The sequence below is a fragment of the Ranitomeya imitator genome, chromosome 4 (genome assembly GCF_032444005.1).
Source record: "Ranitomeya imitator isolate aRanImi1 chromosome 4, aRanImi1.pri, whole genome shotgun sequence".
Lineage (NCBI taxonomy): Eukaryota > Metazoa > Chordata > Amphibia > Anura > Dendrobatidae > Ranitomeya > Ranitomeya imitator.
Window position 1 is genome coordinate 195,522,886 of NC_091285.1, and position 23,505 is coordinate 195,546,390.

A 23,505-nucleotide genomic window follows, 5' to 3' on the forward strand; every position below is an offset into this window, starting at 1 on the left:
AAAATACTACATGTTGCATTTCTGCAACACAACGCATGCAAAAAAAAACGCATGCGTTGCAAAAACGCGTCAAAACGCATACAAAAAAACGCATGCATTTTTAATGTTAAATATAGGGGGGAAAAACGCATGTGTTTTTTTGCCGCAAAAACGCAAATGTGAAACCACCCTACTGAAGATACATTTCAGTAGGCCAACATTTCGGATTTTAAAATCATATTTCAAGCTGGTGTTATAAAGTATTCTAATATACTGAGATAATGACGTTTGGGTTTTCATTGGCTGTAAGCCATAATCATCAACATTAGCAGTATATTCAACACTTAGGTAGGGTATTGATCCTGTCACTTGGACTTTTTGATTAATTTTGTGAAACGTTCACCTTTTGCCTAAGAGCCTGTACACACCTGTTCTTGCAAAAATCTTATCTACTATATAATTGTCTAAAGGTCACTTCCGTCTGTAACGGAAATCCCAAGTCGCTGATTGGTTGCGGCAAAACAGCCACGACCAATCTGCGATGGCACAGTCCGGCGGAAAAATGGCCGCTTCTTCCTCCCCGAAGTCAGTGCCCGCTCCATACTCCCCTCTAGTCAGCGCTCACACAGGGTTAATGGCAGCATTATCGGACCGCATTATGCCGCGGTGTAACACACTTTGTTAACGCTGCTATTAACCCTGTGTGACCAACTTTTTACTACTGCGGCATCAATAGTAAAAAGATATAATGTTAAAAATAATTTAAAAAATCATTATATACTCACCTTCCTGATCCAGCCCAGGCCTTTCCCACTCCTCGCGACGCTTCGGTGACCGGTCTATTGATTGCGGTCTCGCGAGATGATGACGTAGTGGCCTCGCAAGACCACAAGTCAACATCTCGCGAGACCGCAATGCACTCTTGAGAGCGATGGACACAGTCCGGCCGCTCCCTACTCCCCTGCAGTCAGTGCCCCCTCTATACTACCCCCCCAGACATTGGCGCGGGATTTAAATCCCGCTTTGCTGATTGCTCGCGCCCAGCCAGCACGACCGATCAGCGCCATTGGCGTGGGATTTAAATCCCGCTTTGCTGATTGCTCGCGACCAGCCGGCGTGACCAATCAGCGACATTGGTGCGGGATTTAAATCCCGCTTCGCTGATCGGTCGCACCCAGCAGGCGCACGCGACCAATCAGTGCCATTTGCGCGACATTTAAATCCCGCTTCGCTGATTGCTTGCGCCCAGCCGGTGCGACCAATCAGAGTCATTGGCGCGGGATTTAATGTTAAAAATAGAAAATCATTATATGCTCACCCTCTGGATCCAGCCCAGGCCTTTCCCGCTCCTCGCGACGCTCCGGTGGCCGGTCCATGCATTGCGGTCTCGCGAGATGATGACGTAGCGGTCTCGTGAGACTGCGACGTCATCATCTCGCGAGACTGTCACGTCATCATCTCGCGAGACCGCAATGCACTCTTGAGACCGGAGCGCGCGAGGAGCATCAGTAAACGCTTCGCTTGGATCCAGGGGCTGACGGAAGGTGAGTATATAACTATTTTTTATTTTAATTCTTTTTTTTTTTTTTTTCTTAACAGGGATATGATGCCCACATTGCTATATACTACGTGGGCTGTGCTATACACTATGTGGGCTGTGCAATATACTGCGTGGGCCGTGCTGTATACTGCGTGGGCTGTGCTATACACTATGTGGGCTGTGCAATATACTACGTGGGCTGTGCAATATACTACGTAGGATGTGCAATATACTACGTAGGATGTGCTATACACTACGTGGGCTGTGCTATACACTACGTGGGCTGTGCAATATACTGCGTGGGCTGTGCTATATACTACGTGGGCTGTGCTATATACTACGTGGGCTGTGCTATATACTGTGGGCTGTGCAATATACTGCGTGGGCTGTGCAATATACTACGTGGGCTGTGCAATATACTACGTGGGCTGTGCTATATACTACATGGGCTGTGCATTGTACTGTGTGGGCTGTGCTATATACTACGTGGGCTGTGCAATATACTACGTGGGCTGTGCAATGTACTACGTGGGCTGTGCAATGTAGTACGTGGGCTGTGCAATATACTGCGTGGGCTGTGCAATATACTACGTGGCTGTGCTATATACTTCGTGGGCTGTGCTATACACTACGTAGCCTGTGCTATACACTACGTAGTCTGTGTTATACACTACGTGGCCTGTGTTATACACTACGTGGCCTGTGTTATATACTGCGTGCGTGGGCTGTTATATACTACTTGAGCTGTTATATGCTACGTGGGCTGTTATAAACTACGTGGCTGTGTTATATGCTAAGTGGGCTGTTATACACTCCGTGGGCTGTGCTATATACTACGTGGGCTGTGCTATATACTATGTGGCTGTGCTATTTACTACGTGGGCTGTTATATACTACGTGGCTGTGCAATATACTACGTGGCTGAGCTATATACTACGTGGCCGGCCACGAACAATCAGCGTCAGGCGCAGTCCGGCTGCGAATTGGCGCGGGATTTGAACCACGCTTCGCTAATTGGTCGCGGCCAGCCGAATCCTGTGTATTCAATGTATTATTCTAAAATCTTCATAAATAAACTACATACATATTCTAGAATACCCGATGCGTTAGAATCGGGCCACCATCTAGTAGTAATATAATTGTACAGTAGTGATCATGCACTATTGTTATAGTTTAGCTTCAGTTTTGTTTTGTTTTTAAATATCAATCTTTAGAAAATGTGATTAGTACTTTAATTCTGTTATTATGATGATCATTTTTTTGTTTAATTTATGTAGGTATTGGAGGAAATTTGGTAGCCATACAGGCCAGCAGAATTTCCACTTATTTGCATTTACACAACATTCCTGGAGAGCTACCGGATGAGGCCACAGGCTGTTTCCACCCCTGCAGGACATTCTGTGGTACAGGTAAACTGACAATATGTCTTCTAGGCCAGACAACTGCTTGCAAATTTGACAATTTGGAATCAATCAAGTGGCCCATTAAAGATGTCTTTTTTGAGATCTGTTGTGAAGCGTTCCTAACGCTAAGTCAAAAGGGGACCATTTTTGCTCTTATTTTATTCCTGCTGCTTCCCCGAGTACTTTTTTTTTTTTTTTTTATCCACCACATGGTTTCAGAGATGTGATCCATTTCTGTTTTGTTCAAATATTTATGACCTTTACCAAGGGGCAAAGCTCACAGGATTCTCAAGGTCATGTCTTTAGGCTGCTCTGCATTATTATCCTGTGAGCAACACCCAATTGAAAAAGACAATAAATATTGCACTAAATAAAAAGGCCCTTATCTCTGGCAGATTTAAAAAAGGACAACAAATGGAGTATTTCGATGGAGCAGCATGAATACGCAAAGATGAAAAACTGGCCCCACTTGGTCCTCTTTAAATTGGAGAGTGGTTATGTATTTGTGTACATCTCCGCACCTGTTCTACAAGTCTCTCGTCCAAGATAATCAGATGGCACTAGGCTGACCCTCGGACCAAATTGGGTAAAGTACCTGTAAGTTATTGAGTAGTGCCATCAGTGATGGATTGCCAGAGGTTGGCAATTACTGACATTAGACACTCCAAAATGCTGTTTTATCAGGCATAATGATTGATGACGTGAATGCTAACAATAAATTATTGAACAGGATTTCATTACGCTAATGACTTCATGACCCCCAGATCCATAAATGCACTTTGTTTTCTTTTACAGGGGTGAATAAGAAATCGGCTCAAGTTCTTCTTTCCCTTGTTATCCCCGGACACTTAATTTTTTTATACACCATCTATTTAATGAAAAGCGGCCACACGTCTCTGACACCTATCTTTATAATGGTTTATTTGTTGGCAGCCCTTCTACAGGTAGGAAATGTGACATTGTAGTGATTTGACAGTAAGTGTCTAAAATCTTCTGTTTGCTTCATTCCTGCACAAATCATATATGCGTCTGTGATTACCACCTTAGCACCATATCACAAAGCCTTTCATTTCATTCATTAAGGGTATGTGCACAGATGCAGATTTAGTGCAGAACTGCAGCAGATTTTTCTGCTGCAGAAACGCTGCAGAACTGCACTGTGATTTACAGTACAATGTAAATCAATGTGAAAAGAAAAAAGCTGTGCACATGGTGCAGAAAAATCTGCGCAGAAACGCTGCAGATTTCAAAGAAGTGCACGTCGCTTCTTTTGTGCAGTTCTGCAGCGTTTCTGCGCAGAATTTTCTGCACCATGTGCACAGCTTTTTTCTTTTCACATTGATTTGCATTGTACTGCACAGAAACAGCACATAAAGATTTTACCAAGTGATCCCAAATGTTGCCATGACAGATACAGGTGGTCTAAGTGAAACTGTGAGGACATTAATTGTAACTAAACTGAATACATTGCTGTATATGTCATAGCAAGAAAAGTTCATGCATAGCAGAATGACCCCAAGCCAACGTGGCAGTACCAAGAAAACCTGGTTAGAAAGTTTATGCAAATGAACCTGGATGTTTTTTGGGGGCTGCCTGTCCTATTCTGCCGCACTTCCTGTCCTTTTCTGCCGCACTGCCTGTCCTATTCTGCCGCACTGCCTGTCCTATTGTGCCGCACTGCCTGTGCTATTCTACCGCACTGCCTGTGCTATTCTGCCATACTGCCTGTCCTTTTCTGCCGCACTGCCTGTCCTTTTCTGCCGCATTGCCTGTGCTATTGTGCCGCACTGCCTGTCCTATTCTGTCGCACTGCCTGTCCTATTCTGCCGCTCTACCTGTACTGTTCTGTACTTCAAAGCTTGTTCACATAAATTTCATACTTGGGTCTTCTTTGCATTGACAAATTCCCTTTAAACCGTATATATCCACTATGTGCCTTGTTTACCACATTGTTCCCCAGTTTTCCTTCTCCAAGCTCTATGTCTAGTTTGCAATTGATTCTGAGCTATTTGATGGAGACTAGCTGCTGTTACAGTCATGGCCGAAAGTGTTGGCATCCTTTGAATTGTTCCAGAAAATTAATTATTTATCCCAGATAATTATTGCTGTTATGCATGTTTTGTTATACACGTGTTTATATCCTCTGTGTGTTTTGGAACAACACAAAAAACAGAGAAAAAAAGAAAAATTGGACATCATTTCACACAACCCCAAAAATGGGTCAGACAAAATTGTTGGCACCTTTCCAAAATTGTAGGTAAACAACTTTTTTTTCAAGCTTGTGATGCTTATTCAAGCTCTCCTGTGGCAAGGTTTGGGCAATATTAAAATCACACCTAAAACCAGATAAAAATGGGAGAAGTTTGCTCAATCTTTGCATTGTGTCTCTGTGTGTGCCACACTAAGCATGTAGAACAGAAAGAGGAAAAGAGAACTGTGTGAGGAATTGAGAACCAAAATTGTTGAAAAAGATCAACAATCTCAGTTACAAGTCCATTTCCAGAGATCTTGATGTTCCTTTGTCCACGGTGTACAACACAATCAAGAAGTTTACAACCCACAGCACTGTAGCTAATCTCTCTGGACATAAACAGCAGAGAAAAATTGCTGAAAGGTAGCAGCACAGGATAGTCCAGATAGTGGATAAGCAGCCCCAATCAGGTTCCAAAGAAAGTCAAGCTGTCCTGCAGGCTCAGGGTGCATCAGTGTCAGCGCAAACTATCCATCGATACCTGAATGAAATGAAACGCTATGGCAGGAGACTGAGGAGGATCTCACTGCTGTTACAGAGATATAATAAAGCTAGACTGCAGTCTGCCAAAATGTACGGTAGTAAGCCAAAATCCTTCTAGGACAGCGTCTTGTGGATAGATGAGACCAAGATAGATGTTTTTTGTAAGGCACATCATTCTACTGTTTACTGAAAATGTAATGAGGCTGAAAAGAACACAGTACCTACAGTTAAATATGGTGGAGGTTCAAAGTACAAAGTTTGGGGGTTGTTTGGCTGCCTCTGGTACTGGGTGTCTTGACTGTGTGCAAGGCATCATGAAATCTGAAGATTACCAAAGGATTTTGGGTCGCAATGTAACGCCCAGTGTCAAGAAGCTGGGTTTGCGTCCTAGGTCATGGGTCTTCAAGCAGGACAATGACTCCAGACACCCTTCAAGAAGCACCCAAAGATGGATGAAAACAAAGCACTAGAGGTTCTGAAGTGGCCAGCAATGAGTCCTGATCTAAATCCCAATAAACAAACACCTGTGGAGAGATCCTAAAGTTGCTGTTGGGAGAAGGCGCCCTTCAAATATGAGAGACCTGGAGCAGTTTGCAAAAGAAGAGTGGTCCAAAATTCCAGTTAAGAGGTGTAAGAAGCTTGTTGATGGTTATAGAAAGCATTTGACAGCAGTTAGCTATTCCAAAGGGTGTGCAACCATATATTAAGTTGAGGTAGCCAACAATTTTGTACAGCCCATTTTGGGGGATTTACAGCATGTGAAATTATTTCCAATTTGCCCCTTTTCTTTTTATGTTGTTTTAATACACACAAAGGAAATAAACGTTGTAGCATGGCTAAAGGGTGTCTAATCGATGGGAGATATGTCCCTTATAGATGGCTTGCTACTGTGATGTAACCATAGCTACCTATATGTGTTTCAGGACCTGTGGTGATGTCACAACCACATGTCTGGTCATGTGATGGGTTCTGGGTGTGGTTAGACATATAAAAGAAAGCCTAATGCTTAACACAGGGAGATATGTGTGGAGGTGAAACCCTCCTGAGTGTGTTACGGCTTCAGGACTGAGCCGGATGAACTGGACCCTTGTTTTTCTTTGCCTGACCCAAAGGCTATTTGCTTTCTGTTGTTTTGTCATATGGTTTATGGAGCAATAAACCCAGTGAACTTTAAAGGAACACGTCTCCTGAGTGTCAGCCGTCGCAGCTGAGTGAGTGGAACCCCTACAATTGGTGGTAGACATGCGAGCAGCATTCCCAGCGGAGAAGTGAGTTTATTTTTTGAATGTCCTGGGTCAAGGCTGTTGCAAGCCAGCAAGCATTGCCGGAGAAAATGGAGGACTTGCTGAAACACTTGGTCCAGATGCAGTCACAGCAGGAGAAAAGGCAGAGCCAGCAGGAGCAAAGGCAGCAAGAGACCAACAGGCTGTTGATGCAGCAGATACAACAGAGCCAGCAGGAGCAACGGCAGCAGATGCAGCAAAACCAGCAGGAGCAACGGCAGCAGATGCAGCAGAGCCAGCAGGAGCATCAGCAGCAGATGCAGCTTCTGGCAACCGCCATCCAGGGCAAGGCGAGCGCCCCAACCCCAGGTTTGGCTGATGACACCCACGTCCGAAAGACGGTAAGACGCGCATTGCAGAAAATGACTCCCGGGGATGATGTTGAGGCCTTCCTGACGGTGTTTGAGAGGGTCGCTGAGAGGGAAAAACTTCCGCCAGAGCAGTGGGCAGAGGTACTTGCGCCATACCTGACAGGAGTACCCCAGAAGGCGTACTATGATTTGACCTTGCAGGATGCCAAAGAGTATCACAAATTGAAAGCCGAGATTCTCGCACGTTTGGGGGTGACACTGACTGTCAGGGCACAGCGAGTTCACTCCTGGGGCTATCACCGGGACAAACCACCTCGTTCCCAAATGTTTGATCTGTTGCACCTGGTCCAGAAATGGCTGCAGCCAGAGTCATCTACGCCTGCTCAAATGGTAGAACGGGTGATGATGGATCGGTTTGTCCATTCCCTCCCGAGGCCTATACAGACTTGGGTTGCCCAGGGTGATCCCCAGAATGCCGACGAGCTGATCGGCCTGGTTGAGAGATACCAAGGGTTGGAAGGCTCCTTCAGGAGGCAGCCCATGCCATACTGGGGGTCCCAGAAGGAAGCTGAGCCCCAAAAAGGGGTGGCGCGTCCAAGGTCACCAAGGGTGGGGGAGGTGGTGCCCAAGGTCCCTACGGGTGATATTGTTTGTTGGAGGTGCCACAAGCCAGGACATATAGCTGCCCGATGTTCCCAGACCACTGAGCAGATGGACTGTAGCATGGGACGCCGTTGTTCATACTATGCGTATCCAGCCTGCAGTGTGAACTCTCCGCCCAACGAGGGACCTCAAGCGTGTCCCGTAAAGGTGAACGGTCGAGCAGTAACGGCACTGTTAGACTCGGGGAGCCTAGTGACCCTGGTGAGGGCCACTTTTCCTCTCCACCTGCTCCCGGGAAAGAAGGTCGGAGTGCGGTGCATACATGGTGATGCAAAGGACTACCCTGTGGCCAGTGTGAACATTGAAACGACATGTGGCACGGAGTCCCACATAGTCGGCGTCGTTCAGGACTTGTTGCACCCTATAATTATTGGCCGGGATTTCTGTTTGTTTTGGGATTTGTGGGGGAAAGGTTCTGAGCTCCCTAGCAAGAGTAGGGAACCAGTGAACCCTGGAAGGGTGGTGCCACACCCAGAGTCAGACAGGTTTCCTTTTTGTGTCCTGGCTGGAGATGAGGAGGAAGTGTCCCCTGCATCTGACATTCTGGAGTTAGAGGTATCCGGTGAAAATTTTGGGACTGCCCAACATAGGGACCCCACTCTGAGGGAAGCCTTTAATAATGTCACAGTTATTGACGGGGTGGTACAGGAGCCGGGGGCAGACACAAGATTTCCCCATTTTCTAATGAGCAGGGAGTTGTTGTACCGGGTCACGAAAATAAGGGAGGAGTTGGTAGAGCAGTTGGTAGTGCCGGGTCCATATAGACGGAAGGTGTTGGACATGGCCCATTCACACATCTTGGGTGGACACCTAGGGGTGGAAAAAACGCAGGAACGGGTTGTGCAGAGGTTCTATTGGCCTGGGTGCCACCGGGAAATAGTGAACTATTGCAGGTCCTGCCCTACATGTCAGCTAACTGCTCCCACTCCTCATTTCCGAAACCCCCTTGTGTCACTGCCCATTATTGAGGTGCCATTCGAGAGAATTGCCATGGACTTGGTCGGTCCCTTAGTTAAATCAGCCCGGGGCCATCAGTATATATTAGTCATCCTGGACTATGCCACACGCTATCCTGAGGCAATTCCCTTGAGAAATTCTTCTTCAAAGAGTATAGCTCGCGAGTTGGTCCATGTCTTTTCCCGGACAGGTCTGCCGAAGGAGATCCTGACTGACCAGGGTACACCTTTCATGAGCAAGGTGATGAGGGAACTATGCAAAGCCCTGAAAATCTCCCAGTTGAGGACCTCGGTGTACCATCCCCAGTCAGATGGCCTTGTTGAGAGATTTAACAAGACACTGAAGAGCATGCTGAGAAAAGCTATAGAGAAAGACGGTAGAGACTGGGATTGTCTCTTACCCTATTTGATGTTTTCCATTCGTGAAGTTCCACAGGCCTCCACAGGTTTCTCACCGTTTGAGCTTCTGTATGGCCGACATCCACGAGGACTCCTGGATATAGCCAAGGAAACCTGGGAAGCCGAAGTCACGCCCCACAGAAGCGTCATTGAGCATGTGGCCCTGATGCAGCAGAGGATTGCAAAGGTGATGCCTATCGTGAAAGAACACCTTCTCCAAGCACAAGAAGCTCAGGCCAGGGTCTACAACCGGTCTGCAAGAGTGAGGCAATTCAATCCGGGAGACCGAGTTCTTGTGTTAGTTCCGACAGTGGAAAGCAAGTTCTTGGCCAAATGGCAAGGGCCATATGAGGTTGTCGAGAAACTTGGTGAAGTAAACTATAAAATTCACCAACCAGGAAGACGGAAACCATTCCAAGTATACCATGTCAACCTTATCAAGCCGTGGCAAGATAGAGAGCCGACAGTAACTCCATCGTTGTTAAGCAACCCAGAAGATGAGGTTGGAGCGGTTACTATAGCGGAGACGCTATCGGAGTCCCAGAAACAGCAATGCCGGGAGTTACTCCAGAAAAACAGGGACCTGTTTTCCGAGTTGCCTGGGTACACGAAGGTCATAGAGCATGAGGTCCTGACAGAGCCCCATGTGCGCGTGAACGTGAAGCCCTATAGAATTCCTGAGGCCCGTCGAGAAATAGTCTCCAAGGAAGTGGAGCGTATGTTGAAGCTTGGAGTCATTGAGGAATCCAAGAGCGGTTGGTCGAGCCCAATTGTCCTGGTCCCAAAACCTGATGGGGAGTGGAGATTTTGCAACGACTATAGGAAGTTGAATGAGGTCTCTAAGTTCAACGCATATCCCATGCCCCGCGTTGATGAGCTCATCGAAAGGCTTGGGCCCGCCAGGTACATAACCACCTTGGATTTGACGAAGGGGTATTGGCAGATCCCCATGGCACAGGAAGCCAAGGAGAAGACGGCGTTTTCTACACCAGATGGGTGCTTCCAGTATGTCCGGATGCCATTTGGCCTACAGGGAGCTCCGGCCACCTTCCAAAGGGCTATGGATAGAGTCCTTGCACCCCACAAGGCATACGCTGCTGCGTACCTAGATGATATCGTCATCTTTAGCCCGGACTGGGAGAGTCATCTGGAGAAAGTCCAAGCGGTGTTTGATGCTATAAGAGAGGCCGGATTTACAATAAACCCGAAGAAGTGTGCATTGGGTAAAGAAGAAGCTAAGTACCTTGGATACATAGTGGGTCATGGAGAAATAAAACCCCAAATCAGTAAAGTGGAGGCAATTCAAACATGGCCAAAACCAGTTTCCAAGAAGCAAGTTAAAGCCTTCCTGGGAATCGTGGGATATTACAGGAGGTTCATCCCAAACTTCGCCACAATGGCGGCGCCTCTGACTGACCTGCTAAAAGGGACAAAATCAGTAATGGTTAAGTGGTCCGAAGAAACAGATTCAGCCTTCCAAGAAATGAAAGAGGCTTTATGTAAGCAACCCGTTCTGATGGCCCCAAACTTCAAGAAAGAGTTTATTCTTCAGACAGATGCCTCAGATGTTGGGGTGGGAGCAGTCCTTTCCCAAGAACTACATGGAGAGGAGCATCCTGTTCTCTATCTGAGTAGGAAGCTGTCCTCGTCTGAAAAGAACTACTCAGTCGTTGAAAAGGAGTGCTTGGCCATAAAATGGGCAGTCGACACATTACGATACTATTTGCTGGGACGTAAATTTAGACTGATATCCGACCATGCCCCACTTAGGTGGATGAGGGAAACGAAGGGTAGAAATGCTAGGGTCACCCGTTGGTTCTTAGCCCTGCAGGACTTCTGTTTCCATGTGGAACATAGGGCCGGAAAGCTGCACGGTAATGCTGATGCCCTGTCAAGAATCCCTTGTCTAGTGGGAGAAAGTGCCAAGGCCCACGGCTTTAGGCAGAGGGGGGAGGTATGTAGCATGGCTAAAGGGTGTCTAATCGATGGGAGATATGTCCCTTATAGATGGCTTGCTACTGTGATGTAACCATAGCTACCTATATGTGTTTCAGGACCTGTGGTGATGTCACAACCACATGTCTGGTCATGTGATGGGTTCTGGGTGTGGTTAGACATATAAAAGAAAGCCTAATGCTTAACACAGGGAGATATGTGTGGAGGTGAAACCCTCCTGAGTGTGTTACGGCTTCAGGACTGAGCCGGATGAACTGGACCCTTGTTTTTCTTTGCCTGACCCAAAGGCTATTTGCTTTCTGTTGTTTTGTCATATGGTTTATGGAGCAATAAACCCAGTGAACTTTAAAGGAACACGTCTCCTGAGTGTCAGCCGTCGCAGCTGAGTGAGTGGAACCCCTACAACGTGTATAACAAAACTTGTAATTGGAATAATTGTCTGGGAGAAATGCTTAATTTTCTGGAACAATTTCAAGGGTGTCAAAACTTTCGGGCTTGACTGTATGTCTAGTATATACTGTAGTATAAAAGCTGTGGGTGAACAAAAAGCACATAAGACCATCAGGTGATACCCTTTTAGCTACAAAGGAAAGTAAAAAAAGGTTCTGCTGCTGTAATAAAAATCCTTGGGATCAAGATGAGTTAAACGGTTTTTATTTCCACAACGCATTTCAGTGCTAGACTATTGTCTTTTTCAAGTGAAAAAAATTGGTTTTCAGTATCGTGTTATCGTCCAAACTGGTCTACTATATACTGTTCACAAACGGAAAGAGGGATTCCTGTTCTTATTTTTCAATAGCAGAAGACAAAAGGGGCAAAAGCATGGATTATATTATATAGTACTGAGCAGTGTAGCTGTTAATCCGGCATAAGCTAACGTACTTGGTAGATAGCTGCAGTATGATGTGTTTCTGTGCTGTGTCATGACACCTCACTTTGCTGGTAATCTGTCTTGCCTTAACCAAAAAGGTTTTAAGTGAATGATAAGTTCAGGAAACAGAGTGGAGGGCGAGAAGTGGCTCATAAGTGGATAAGGAAGCACGTTTCTCTAATATATATTAAAGTTTCTTATATTCACCTATACTATTAGTACAGTGTCCATTTGATAAAAGCACAACTGGTAATCTTGCTTCTGGAGTAGATTTTGCAGATTTCTTTGCATTTCCCTCTGTAAGGCTGCTTTCACACATCAGTTTTTGGCCATCAATCACAATCCGTCGAATTTTGAAAAAAACAGATCCGTCGTAGATTGTGAAAAACTAATGCGATGGATCCGTTTTTTCACCGGATTAGACTAGCTGATCCAGCTATTTGGATCCTAAAAAAAATCGGAGCATGCTCAGTTAAAAAAAAAAAAACGGATTCCGTCGCCGGATTCTGTCATTTGATATTTGCATGGTTTGTTCCCTGGCATGGAGTTAGATTCTGTAAGTAATGTGATTAATATTACTAGTAATGACATCCATGACAGGAGATGCAGAGATTACTGCCCACTTGCCCAGCTGTCAGCGGGTAATGCAGTTACAGAATAGCGCTGCATTTAATTGCAGAGACCGCTACAAGATATGAATATACACATGTAGCCATTCTTTAACAAACTAGAAAGATATCACTGTAGACACAGGTAAGCTATTGAATTTGTATTGTTAAAGGGGTTGTCTGGTCTAAAACAACAAGTCTGTAGTCGCTCTACGTGACTGCAGACGTGTGAATCCTTGCGCATGCTGTGAGGACTCTCTGGTGTCAGTGCAGGGCATTGCAGCAGCTTAGGTATCCATGATTACTACCCCTAACTAACTGTCACTATAGTCATGTAAAGTGATGCGGGACGGTAGACCTGGGCTAGGTACTCGTGTCCTTTGCGTCGGCACATTACATGAAAGTGGGTGTCCCGGCTGGGTGTGTCGACTTGTCGTAGGTGCAGTATGCCCATGCAGGCCCTATGTAGCCAATGACACAGGATTGCAGGACCAGATGTTAACCAGTTCATGAAAAGTGACCATTTAAATTTAAACTTCTTTTTAATGAACAATAACCTGATATGAACTACATACAGCAGATTGTAGGCATTTATCTTCAAGGATGTGTCTTTAACCACAAGTGGCATGAACACACATCTTCTTCTCTGAAAACATTCTGTCTTCTGCCTCTACTCTTTGTGCAGCCCAGCACACTATATTGGGAGCTTCCCTTTTCCTTTGTGGGAACCACATGGGCCAAGGTGTAACACTGCGGACCCCTTTCCTCTGTGGAGACTGCACAGGTGGAGGTGTTGCGCTGTGGCCTAGCACAGTCATAGACTCCATCCTGTAGCAATGCCTCCTATGATTTCTCGGTAGGAGAGGATGTGTCTTGATATGGTGACACTCGACTGTAGTCTTTACTGTAGACGCTTAGTAGCTACAATTATATACCGTATATACTCGAGTATAAGCCGACCCGAGTATAAGCCGAGACCCCTAATTTTGCCACAAAAAAATGGAAAAACTTATTGACTCGAGTATAAGCCTAGGGTGGGAAATGCAGCAGCTACTGGTAAATTTCAAAAATAAAAATAGATACCAATAAAAGTAAAATTAATTGAAATATCAGTAGGTTAAATGTTTTTGAATATCAATATTGAATCAAGATCCCCGATAAGATTTTCCTCATAGTTTGTAAGCTTGCAAGCAGGGCCCTCATTCCTCCTGGTATCTGTTTTGAACTGTATTTCTGTTATGCTGTAATGTCTATTGTCTGTACAAGTCCCCTCTATAATTTGTAAAGCGCTGCGGAATATGTTGGCGCTATATAAGTAAAAATTATTATTATTATAAGATGCTCCATACAGTTCGTGATGGCCCCATAAGATGCTCCATACAAAATACGCCCCATATAATGCTGCATAAAGGTTAATAACGGCCCCATAAGATGCTCCATATTAAAATATGCCCCATATAATGCTGCATAAAAGGTTAATGATGGCCCCATAAGATGCTCCATAGAATATAATGCTCCATATAATGCTCCATAAAGGTTGATGGCTCCATAGAATAATATGCCCTATATAATGCTGCATAAAAGGTTAATGATGGCCCCATAAGATGCTTCATAGAATATAATGCTCCATAAAGGTTGATGGCCCCATAAGATGCTCCGTAGAATAATGTGCCCCTTATGCTGCTGCTGCGATTAAAAAATAAAAATAAAAAAATAATATACTCACCTCTCGTCGCTAGGGGAGAGGTGCCGATGTCGTGATCAGGCAGCGACACCAGCGCACTATGGGGTCCACCACCACACGCCGCTGTGTCTTCTGGGTCTCTGCAGTGACTGTTCAGGCAGAGGGCGCGCACTAAACACAGCATCGCGCCATCTGACCTGAGCGTCACAGCCATAAGACGCGGAAGACACAGCCCGGCGGTGGAACGGGGACAGGTGAATATCACATGGCTCACTCTACCCCATCATACCCCATCCTGGTGCGGTCTCTGCTTCTCAGATGGTCTCTAGCGCCTGCATCTCTTCCTGTGCTCAGCAGTCACGTGGTACCGCTCATTAAAGTAATGAATATGCGCTCCACGCCTATGGGAGTGGAGTCGCGTACATATTCATTACTTTAATGAGCAGTACCACGTGACCGCTGAACACAGGAAGAGCTGCCGGTGTCAGAAACCATCGAAGAAGCAGGGAAGTGCAGAGACCACGTCAGGAGGGGGTGAGTATGATGTGACAGCCGCCACTCCTGCCACTTCTCCGCCGACCCCCTGAGACAATGACTCGAGTATAAGCTGATAGGGGCACTTTCATCCTAAAAAAATGGGCTGAAAATCTCGGCTTATACTCGAGTATATACGGTAAGTATTCTCTTCCTTTTGTTCCTTTTTCTTCCCTTTACTTTTGCCTTTCGTTACTGCTCTAACGAAGACTCCATACCATCCTGCTAGGCTTCCTGCCCCAGGCCCCAATAGTCTCTTACTTTCTCTGCCCCCATTCCGGACTGCAACTCGCTTCTCTTTGCTATCTCTTCTATCATAGGCTCTTACTATCTGATCTGGTAGTTCCTCTCTTGCCACAGGGACACCCACTGCATGTAGCACTGTTCACACTAGACCGAAGGTCTTTACTCTGCACACTCTGGGCTCTTTCTGACTAACTACCAGGAAGTCCTTTCTGATCCTGCTGCACAGCTCACACCTCTCTGGGACCTATCTTGACCCATTCACTGTCTGTTGCTGGGCAGACTATAACAATGTTATTGCCATCTTGTGGTCATTATACTTCACATCACCAAACATTATGGATTACACAGTACACATTACATTGTACAACATTACATGAAGGCTTCTCAAGGGGCATGGGCAATGTGCCCATCTACAGTCGTAACCACGGATGCTTAAGCTACTTCAGTGCCCTGCACATGGATTAGGGACTTAGCAAATGAGAAGAACTATACTACATTTCTAATTGGAGGTATTTGCTAATATTATTATTATTTCACTTACTACTTATTGGGATAGGATCTTGGAGATGGGAATACCCCTTTAACTCTACATACATTGATAAAAAGAATCTGAGTGTGGCACTGATAAAATTTGCATTCATACCTCAGATCTAGACACATTTTACATTTTTTTTTTTTACATTAGACGAAAACCGCCAAATTATCGCTAGAGAAGAGTTCGGCTGGAGGAGATATAAAAGGCAGTGAGCCCGTTCATGTCAGCAGCTAGAAGCATTAAATTCTCCCATGGTTTTCTGCTAGGAAAATAAGTATTTCCATGATCTAGAGGCTGGAGATGTTTCACTTGGGCACACTAAGTACTGTAGCACTTACATTGGTCTGCAGAGACGTGTAAGCTTTATTATTCATGAGACGCACCTGGACTGCTTCACCCTTTATCTTGTTTATCATTCAGTATTTTATTTCCCTTTTTCTCTGGGAAAGTAACCTCACAGTGTATGAATCTGACAGCGCTTGTTTAGCTGTCTGTTCAATATGCATGGGCTGCAGGGCCACAAATTATCTTGCAGAAGAAAGACACTTTCTCTGTATTATTATTTATTATTTTTACATTTGTATTTATTAGTGTTTAGATATTGGGATAAACCATAATTATATAGCAGATATGTCAATGGTGATTAATAAACAAGAATGATGTAAATATAAAGACGGTAACTAGTGAACCTGAGCTGGAAAAGACAGAGAAGGCAATGTCAGGGCATATCTTCTATGTTTTAATCTCGAGTTTCGTAGAGTGTGCCTTACTGTGACGCGTTTGCCCCAGTCTGACGGGTTTGCCCCTCTTTGCCGCATTTGCCTCACTTTGCCGCATTTGCCTCACTTTGCCCACTTTGCCTGTTTTGCCCCACTCTGATGAGTGCTTTGCCCCACCATGACTCGTTTGCCCCACTCTGACGTGTGGTTTGTCCCACTCTGACGCATTTGCCCCACTGACACGTGATTTGTCCCACTCTGATTCGTTTGCCCCACTCTTACTTGTTTGTCCAACTCTGACACGTTTGCCCCACTTTGGCACATTTTCCCCATTCTGACATGTTTCTGGCATGTAGCCACCCTTAGTCTTAGTGAATTAATATAGATAAGGGCAGCTTTACGCCAGAAAAGCGTCATGTGTTTTGTATTAAGTATGCGTAATAATATGATATGCAGTTTTTTTAATCAAGGTGAAATCAAAATTGGATGTTTTATACAAGGAATTGGACAGTGCAGTTTTCTCCACCATTTTTTTATTAACACACACAACTCATCTCTTAAATCTCCTGCAGCAGTGATGATTCAGTGGTCCCTCACGACTGGTGACTAGCCACTCCTGCACATTATTCCTTGTGGTGCTAACAATAAGTATGATCTGTGACTGCTAAAGCCAGTGATTATGCGTTTTAATTCTTTGACATCCATAATGTAAAAAAAAATAAATACAATTTTGATTTTTTCACTTTGGTCACTGAGTCTCACAATAAGGGTAGGCTCACACTGGCATATAACACGGCTGAGTGCTATTCGATGTTTTCCGTTTTTAATTTTTGTTTTTTTTCCCCCCTTATTCCAAGAGCCATAACTTTTTTATTTTTCTGTCGATACATCCGTGTGAGGGCTTGTTTTTTTGCAGGACGGGTTGTACTTTTGAACCACACTATTCATTTTCTCATCTGATTTACTGAAAAGTGGGAAAAATTTGTGTGGCAAATTAGCAAAAAAAAAGGGCAATTCTGCAATTGTTTTTTATTTCCAGCATTGCTTTTATGGTAAAACTGACCTGACAATATGATTCTCGAGGTCAATGCGAGTATGCAGATACCAAACGTGTATAGTTTTTGTTTTAGGCCGGGTTCACACTGCATCTAGGCAGTCCATTAGACGGACTACATTACACCGCGGCATAAACGCGGTGTAACGTAGTCCGTTACGGCCGCCATTGACAGCAATGTCGGACGCATCGTTAGCGCACGCCCACAATGGGCATGCGCTAGGGATGTGCCGTCATTGAGTGACGGACCCGGAGACGCGGGCTGCAGCGTTTCCGGGTACGTCACTGCTAGCGCAGATAGAGCTAGCAAATGCTCTATCTGTGCTAGCGCAATGCAAACGCCGGCACTTGCGTTTACAGCAGCCCATTAGCGTATGTGCTGAACGGGCTGCTGCTAGCGCAGTGTGAACTTAGCCTTATTTAAAAAGTGAACGGAAAAAAATTCATGAATTTGTAAAAAAAATATATATATATTTTTTTCATGTTGAAATTTCCCAAGAGCCATGGCATTTTTAATTTTGAGGCTATGGGGCTGTGTGAGGGCTTGCTTTTTGCGACCCGAGCCAATGTTTTTATTAATATCATTTTGGGGTAGATCCGATGTTTTAGTCACCTGTTAATACATTTTTTTGCTGTTGCTGCAGTAGCTGTCATGACAACACATCAGTGTCCCGCGATCACATGACGGGAACACTGCTCCACCCGCCGCTGTTAGAGGCAGATAATGTGGAAAGTGTGAGCCCACATCAAAGGCAGGGAGGCGACTTATGACAGACAGTGCGTCATAAGTCGTTTAGGTACATCAATAAGTCTTCCCAGGTCTAGCAGCCAAGTCCATAAAGTTAGAATGCTTGAACAGCTTTGCTTAGATTACGGATGTCACACTCAACTACACACAAAAAAAAAATGTCTAAAATTGAGAAAGTTTTTCCTTGTTATCAAATATAACTATCAACCTCTTTATATAGAAACAAACTTAAAGGGTTGCCCCATGAACAAAGTACATTTTAATTAATCTTAAAATAAAATATTGGAATAATATAATATGTTATGTAAGAGCAGTAAAAAGTATGTGGCCCAATGGCCTAATTTAAATATGTAATAAAGGAGATGAAAAACCTTAAATAATGCGGATAGTAAAGTATGATGCCAACAAAAGTGTCCCCAGACACAGCAAGATATCCCCCCAGTGAATTCCTCCACTGTACCCTCCACACACAAGGTATGATGGATCCTACTGTTCCCCCCAATCCTCCCGACAAAGTATGGTAACCCGCATCACAGTATGATTTCCCAACTGTAATCCCCACACAGCACTCCATACTGTATAATAGGCACCACATAGTGTTCCATACAGTAAAATGGGCCCCACATAGTCATCCATACAGTATAATGGGCCCTACATAATCCTTATACAGTATAGTGAGCCCTCCATAGTGCTCCATACAGTGTCATGGGCTGCACATAATGCTAGGATGCCTATACAGTTGAAAGTGTGATGCCGGGCTTGGGACCCACTTAGTGTCACAGGCCAAATATACTCCCTTTTGTCTTGCGTAGGCCCACTTTAATTGATAAAGTCATTATATATATTTTTTTTATTCATAGTTTCATAATTTTAAGGTTGAGATAAGACACAAGTCCCTCAAGTTCAACCCATAACCTAACATGTTATCCAGTGCTAATTGCCCCATATTAGAGATCGTGCACATGGCTTTATTTTCAATCCGAGTGTGATCCACCACAACATCGGGTTGCACTCGGACCAATGTTATTCTATGGGGCCAATTGCTAGTCTAGTTTTTTCCTTGGACCGAGCTGGTACAAGGAAAAAAATCGCAGCATACCCAAGTTGTATCTGATTATTGAATCACACTCGGCCATGCAAGTTAATGAGTCTGTGGAAAACATAGGACTGTGCTCGAGTGATATCTTAGTGAAGTCTGATTTTCACTGACTGACAGAATAAAGAACTTTTTTTACCATGTCCTCATTCGAGAAGATCAACTGACACTATGATCACACTCTGACCAAGCTCTGATCAGTGTGTGATTTAATGTGGGATGAGAGATTATACGCTGCTGTGACCCAAGCCTAAGAGGAAATATTCCTTATGTACCCCACATACGACAATCGGACAAGTTCCTTGGATTTCCGTCCCATCTCAAAACCTAGTTTGTAATATTATATTTTTCAAGAAAGCCATCCAGGCCCTCCTTCTATTGAATCAACCATTACATAATATGGCAGAGAGTTTCGTAATCTCACTGCTCTTACAGTAAAGATCACGGTCTGTGATGATGATTATGCCTTCTTTCTTCTTGATGTAGACAATGCCCTGTTGTGGTGGTGTTTATGAAAAACCCCTTTATATTGTGTGTGGGGAAAAACATACTCCTTCTATTGATTACCTCCCAGTTTATCCCAACAGTTGATCCAGGTCCTATGTCTTTTACTAGGGATATTTTGCTCCGAAAGATTTTTTTTCTATTCTGTACTTATTCCATGAGGATTTATTACCTGTTCAAGGTCTGATCTGCAGTACCCAGCTATGGCCAGTACATGTTAAATATTTTTACTCTACAAATTTTTCCTTCAAAAATCAGCAACAGCTCTTTGCTGTAGAAAAAAAAAAATCTGTATGCTAGGCAAACTATAAGGATCACCAAAGAATTGTCTAGCAGTAGAATCCCTTAATTTCTTTATCTATCCCATCACTATCCTTAGGTAGGCAGGGTGTTTATCTCCTGGACGGCTCTGTGTTGTTACCGATGGCTTCTGAACTCTGTCAGGCCACATCAATCAATATTAGATTCCACATTTTACAAAGTGACATCAAAAAAGCGCAGGGCGCACTTAGAATCGTGGGTTTAATCGCCCTCACAGATTATCGAAGCTGCAGAGTGTGCAGCATTGATTTTATTGATAGGTAGCGGATTTACAGGGTTCTCTAGAATAGAAACGATCCATCATTATTCCTTGTTCTAATGCACTTTATATGCCAACATCTTGGATCTCAGCATTGACTGCAGAAGATCTTGGAGCTCAGAGCCCGCTGGTGCACCGAGACTTATTCTTTCTTGGGATATTAACACTTTTACCTTGAGGATTGTGCTTGTTGCTGTTAACAGTTTGTGTAACAAGAAGTATTATTTGATGAAGCATTACAGTTCACTTTCCACAATTGGAGATACAGTACAGGAGATTGGGGGCTAGCTGTTAAAACTATCTTTTTTATTTCTGTCATTGTGTATTAGTTTGAAATATTAACAAGGATATATGAATGGGGGAGGGAAAAGGTAAAAAGTAATGTAATAAAGTGAGTTGAGGTATGAAAGGGAAGGGAAATAAGGGGAAAGGGAGAACTTATTTCCGTAGCTATAACAACAAGCAGCGTAATTGATATTATTTAACAATCCTATATAATTACATAAGTGAACATTAAAATAATGAAACAGGTAATATTTTAACGTTTCTAAAACATTTAACGGTATCTTAATGCTATTAGTGCTGCTTTATATTATACAGAATTATTTACTATGGATAGGTAATTTCTCACAGTTCCCATTTTTTCTTTAATTTTTCAAGAGTATTATTTGCTAAGGCACTGGAATATTCGTAGGATTTATGAAGTGACATCTTCTGAATAATGTCCGATACTTTAGGGATATTTGGTTTCTTCCATAAAGTTGCTAATGAGAACCAAAAATAAGTGGATTAATATGGATTTAAAAACTAGGGGGTTGTAGTTATCTTCCTTTAGAAGCTGGTTAATGAGAGAATACGCTTCTTTCCAACATTTTGTTAATTTTGGACATTTCCAAAAGATATGCAAAATGTCGCTATCCTGTCCACGATTCCTCCAACATTGAGACATCGCGTTTAGCATTGCTTTTGCTTATCTTATCGGATAAAAAAAATGCTATGTAGTTAGAGATTTGTAGCATGATTCATGAAGGGACATACACATATTAGATGAGCATCTTTTTACTACTGGACAATCCTTTCTTAATTGTTAAAGTTATCCATGTGAAAAAAAAAAACACATACCAAACCAGCGCCTTTCCAGTGATTTCGGCACTGTCTTCCGGCAGGTGACCACTGCAGCCAATCAGTCTTCCGTTAGAGCAGACGTGAATAGTGAAGTCTGCAGCTGATCAGCCTTCACTACTGATCATTATTCATTTGTCTCCTATGTAATCCTTTGTACAATGAGCAGAATGGCTAAAAAAAATGATATAGTCCTAAGTATAAATACCGATATTAAGCATGGAGAAACGGGGGCTATGAAAAATGAAATGCTCTCCTGTTTATTGTTCTCTTTAATCTCTCGTTTAAGTGCTTTTTTGTGTGATTTGTTTGATTGACCTGACTGGGAATGAGGGCTCAGGGCAGTGATACTTAACGTCACGACCCAATTGCCTTCACTTTAAATGTTGATGTCTTCCACCTGTCACAAAGGGTTAACACAGTGGGCACCATTGCTGTTTCTTTAAGATACAAGAAAGATATACGGTATATATCTTTGTAGTTAGCCAGTAGATAGAAAAATATTTAGAATTGAGTCCTCAGTGATTGATACCTTTTAATGGCTAACTGAGAAGATGGTAACAAATTGCAAGCTTTCGGGACTACTTAGGTCTCTTCATTAGTCTATGCCTGATGGAGAGACCTGAGTAGTCTTCAAAGCTTGCAATTTGTTACCATCTTTTCATTAAAAGGTATCGACCACTGAGGACTCTCAATTCTAAATATTTTTCTGTTTCTTCAAGAGCATTTGTCTCATGACAGATGCTGTAATATAGTCCCCAGACAGGCATGCCACATACCGTCTTGGTCTGTGATCATGACATATTGAAGTGTCATGGACATGGGGAGAAGAAAGATTGAAGTCAGCGTTATGGGGAAGGTTCTCCAAGGTAAACACACTGTTTTTGGACTTAGGTCAGCACACCTAGCAGATGCATAATGAATTGGGCTCCAGCAATGAAGGGGCTGATGTGTCCAAGCAGTGTGTGCTTATACAGGTAAAATATCACATTGTGAATAGGCAGAATTTAAGTTACAAGATGGAAAGTATCCTAAAAATTGAGAGAGGAAGGTAGCTTTAGGGACGTGTGCGTTTTTGGGACAGTTTCTGTAGTGGAGCCTCAACACAAAAGGACAATGAGATAACAATATCGCAGAATACTTGAAACCGGGTTTTGACAGCTTATTGATTGATTGATTGATTGAAAGACGGATCAGTAGTGTATTCTGCTAATCCATTCACCTGTAACAAGAATATGCTAAACTTTCCTTCTCACAAACCGTTTTTTAAGTGCTCCTGTGAAATCTCATATATTATCCTATGTGAAATGCAAGGTTGGAGCAGAAGATTTATAGCTTTCTATGGTGGGATTCAGTACTTTCATAAAAAGCTGTTTATGTTTAGGGAACGTCATGACACAAAGGCCTCTTCTATCGATTGTATATAAGGAGAGTTATAAAAAAGGCGTGAAAAACTGTCAATCAGACTTTGGTCAGAGAAAAATGACTTCTCTATTAGTGATGAGCGAATATACTCGTAACTCGAGATTTCTCGAGCACACTCGGGCGTCCTCCAAGTATTTTTTAGTGCTCGTAAATTTAGTTTTTATCGCCGCAGCTGAATGATTAACATCTGTTAGCCAGCATAAGTACATGTGGGGGTTGCCTGGTTGCTAGGGATTCCCCACATGTACTTATGCTGGCTAGCAGATGTAAAACATTCAGCTGAAGTGAGGAAAACTAAATCTCCGAGCACTAACAAATACTCGGAGGTCACCTGAGCGTGCTCGGGAAATCTCGAGTAACGAGTGTATTCGCTCATCACTATTCTCTATTCTTACAGAAGGTAAAACTATTTTCGGGAACTTTAATATTCATGACCTCATGATGGGTAATCTGGGCGAGGTTGGTGGAGGTCCAACTCCTGGTGCCTCCATAATTTGCTATTTGAGAAGATCACAGTGTTCTGTACAGTGCTGGCATGACCAGGTATACGCTTTG

The 23,505-nt window shown here is 43.7% G+C and overlaps 1 protein-coding gene across 2 annotated transcripts in view; it reads left to right on the plus strand.

Annotated features, from left to right (window-relative positions):
- SLC41A2 (solute carrier family 41 member 2) overlaps positions 1-23,505 on the plus strand; it is a 129,282-nt gene that overhangs the window by 100,301 nt on the left and 5,476 nt on the right. For both annotated transcript variants that reach the window (XM_069764219.1, XM_069764220.1), the window contains exons 9-10: positions 2,797-2,928; positions 3,718-3,866. In XM_069764219.1, coding sequence (XP_069620320.1) covers positions 2,797-2,928; positions 3,718-3,866 — 281 coding nt within the window. The remainder of the gene's footprint in view (positions 1-2,796; positions 2,929-3,717; positions 3,867-23,505) is intronic.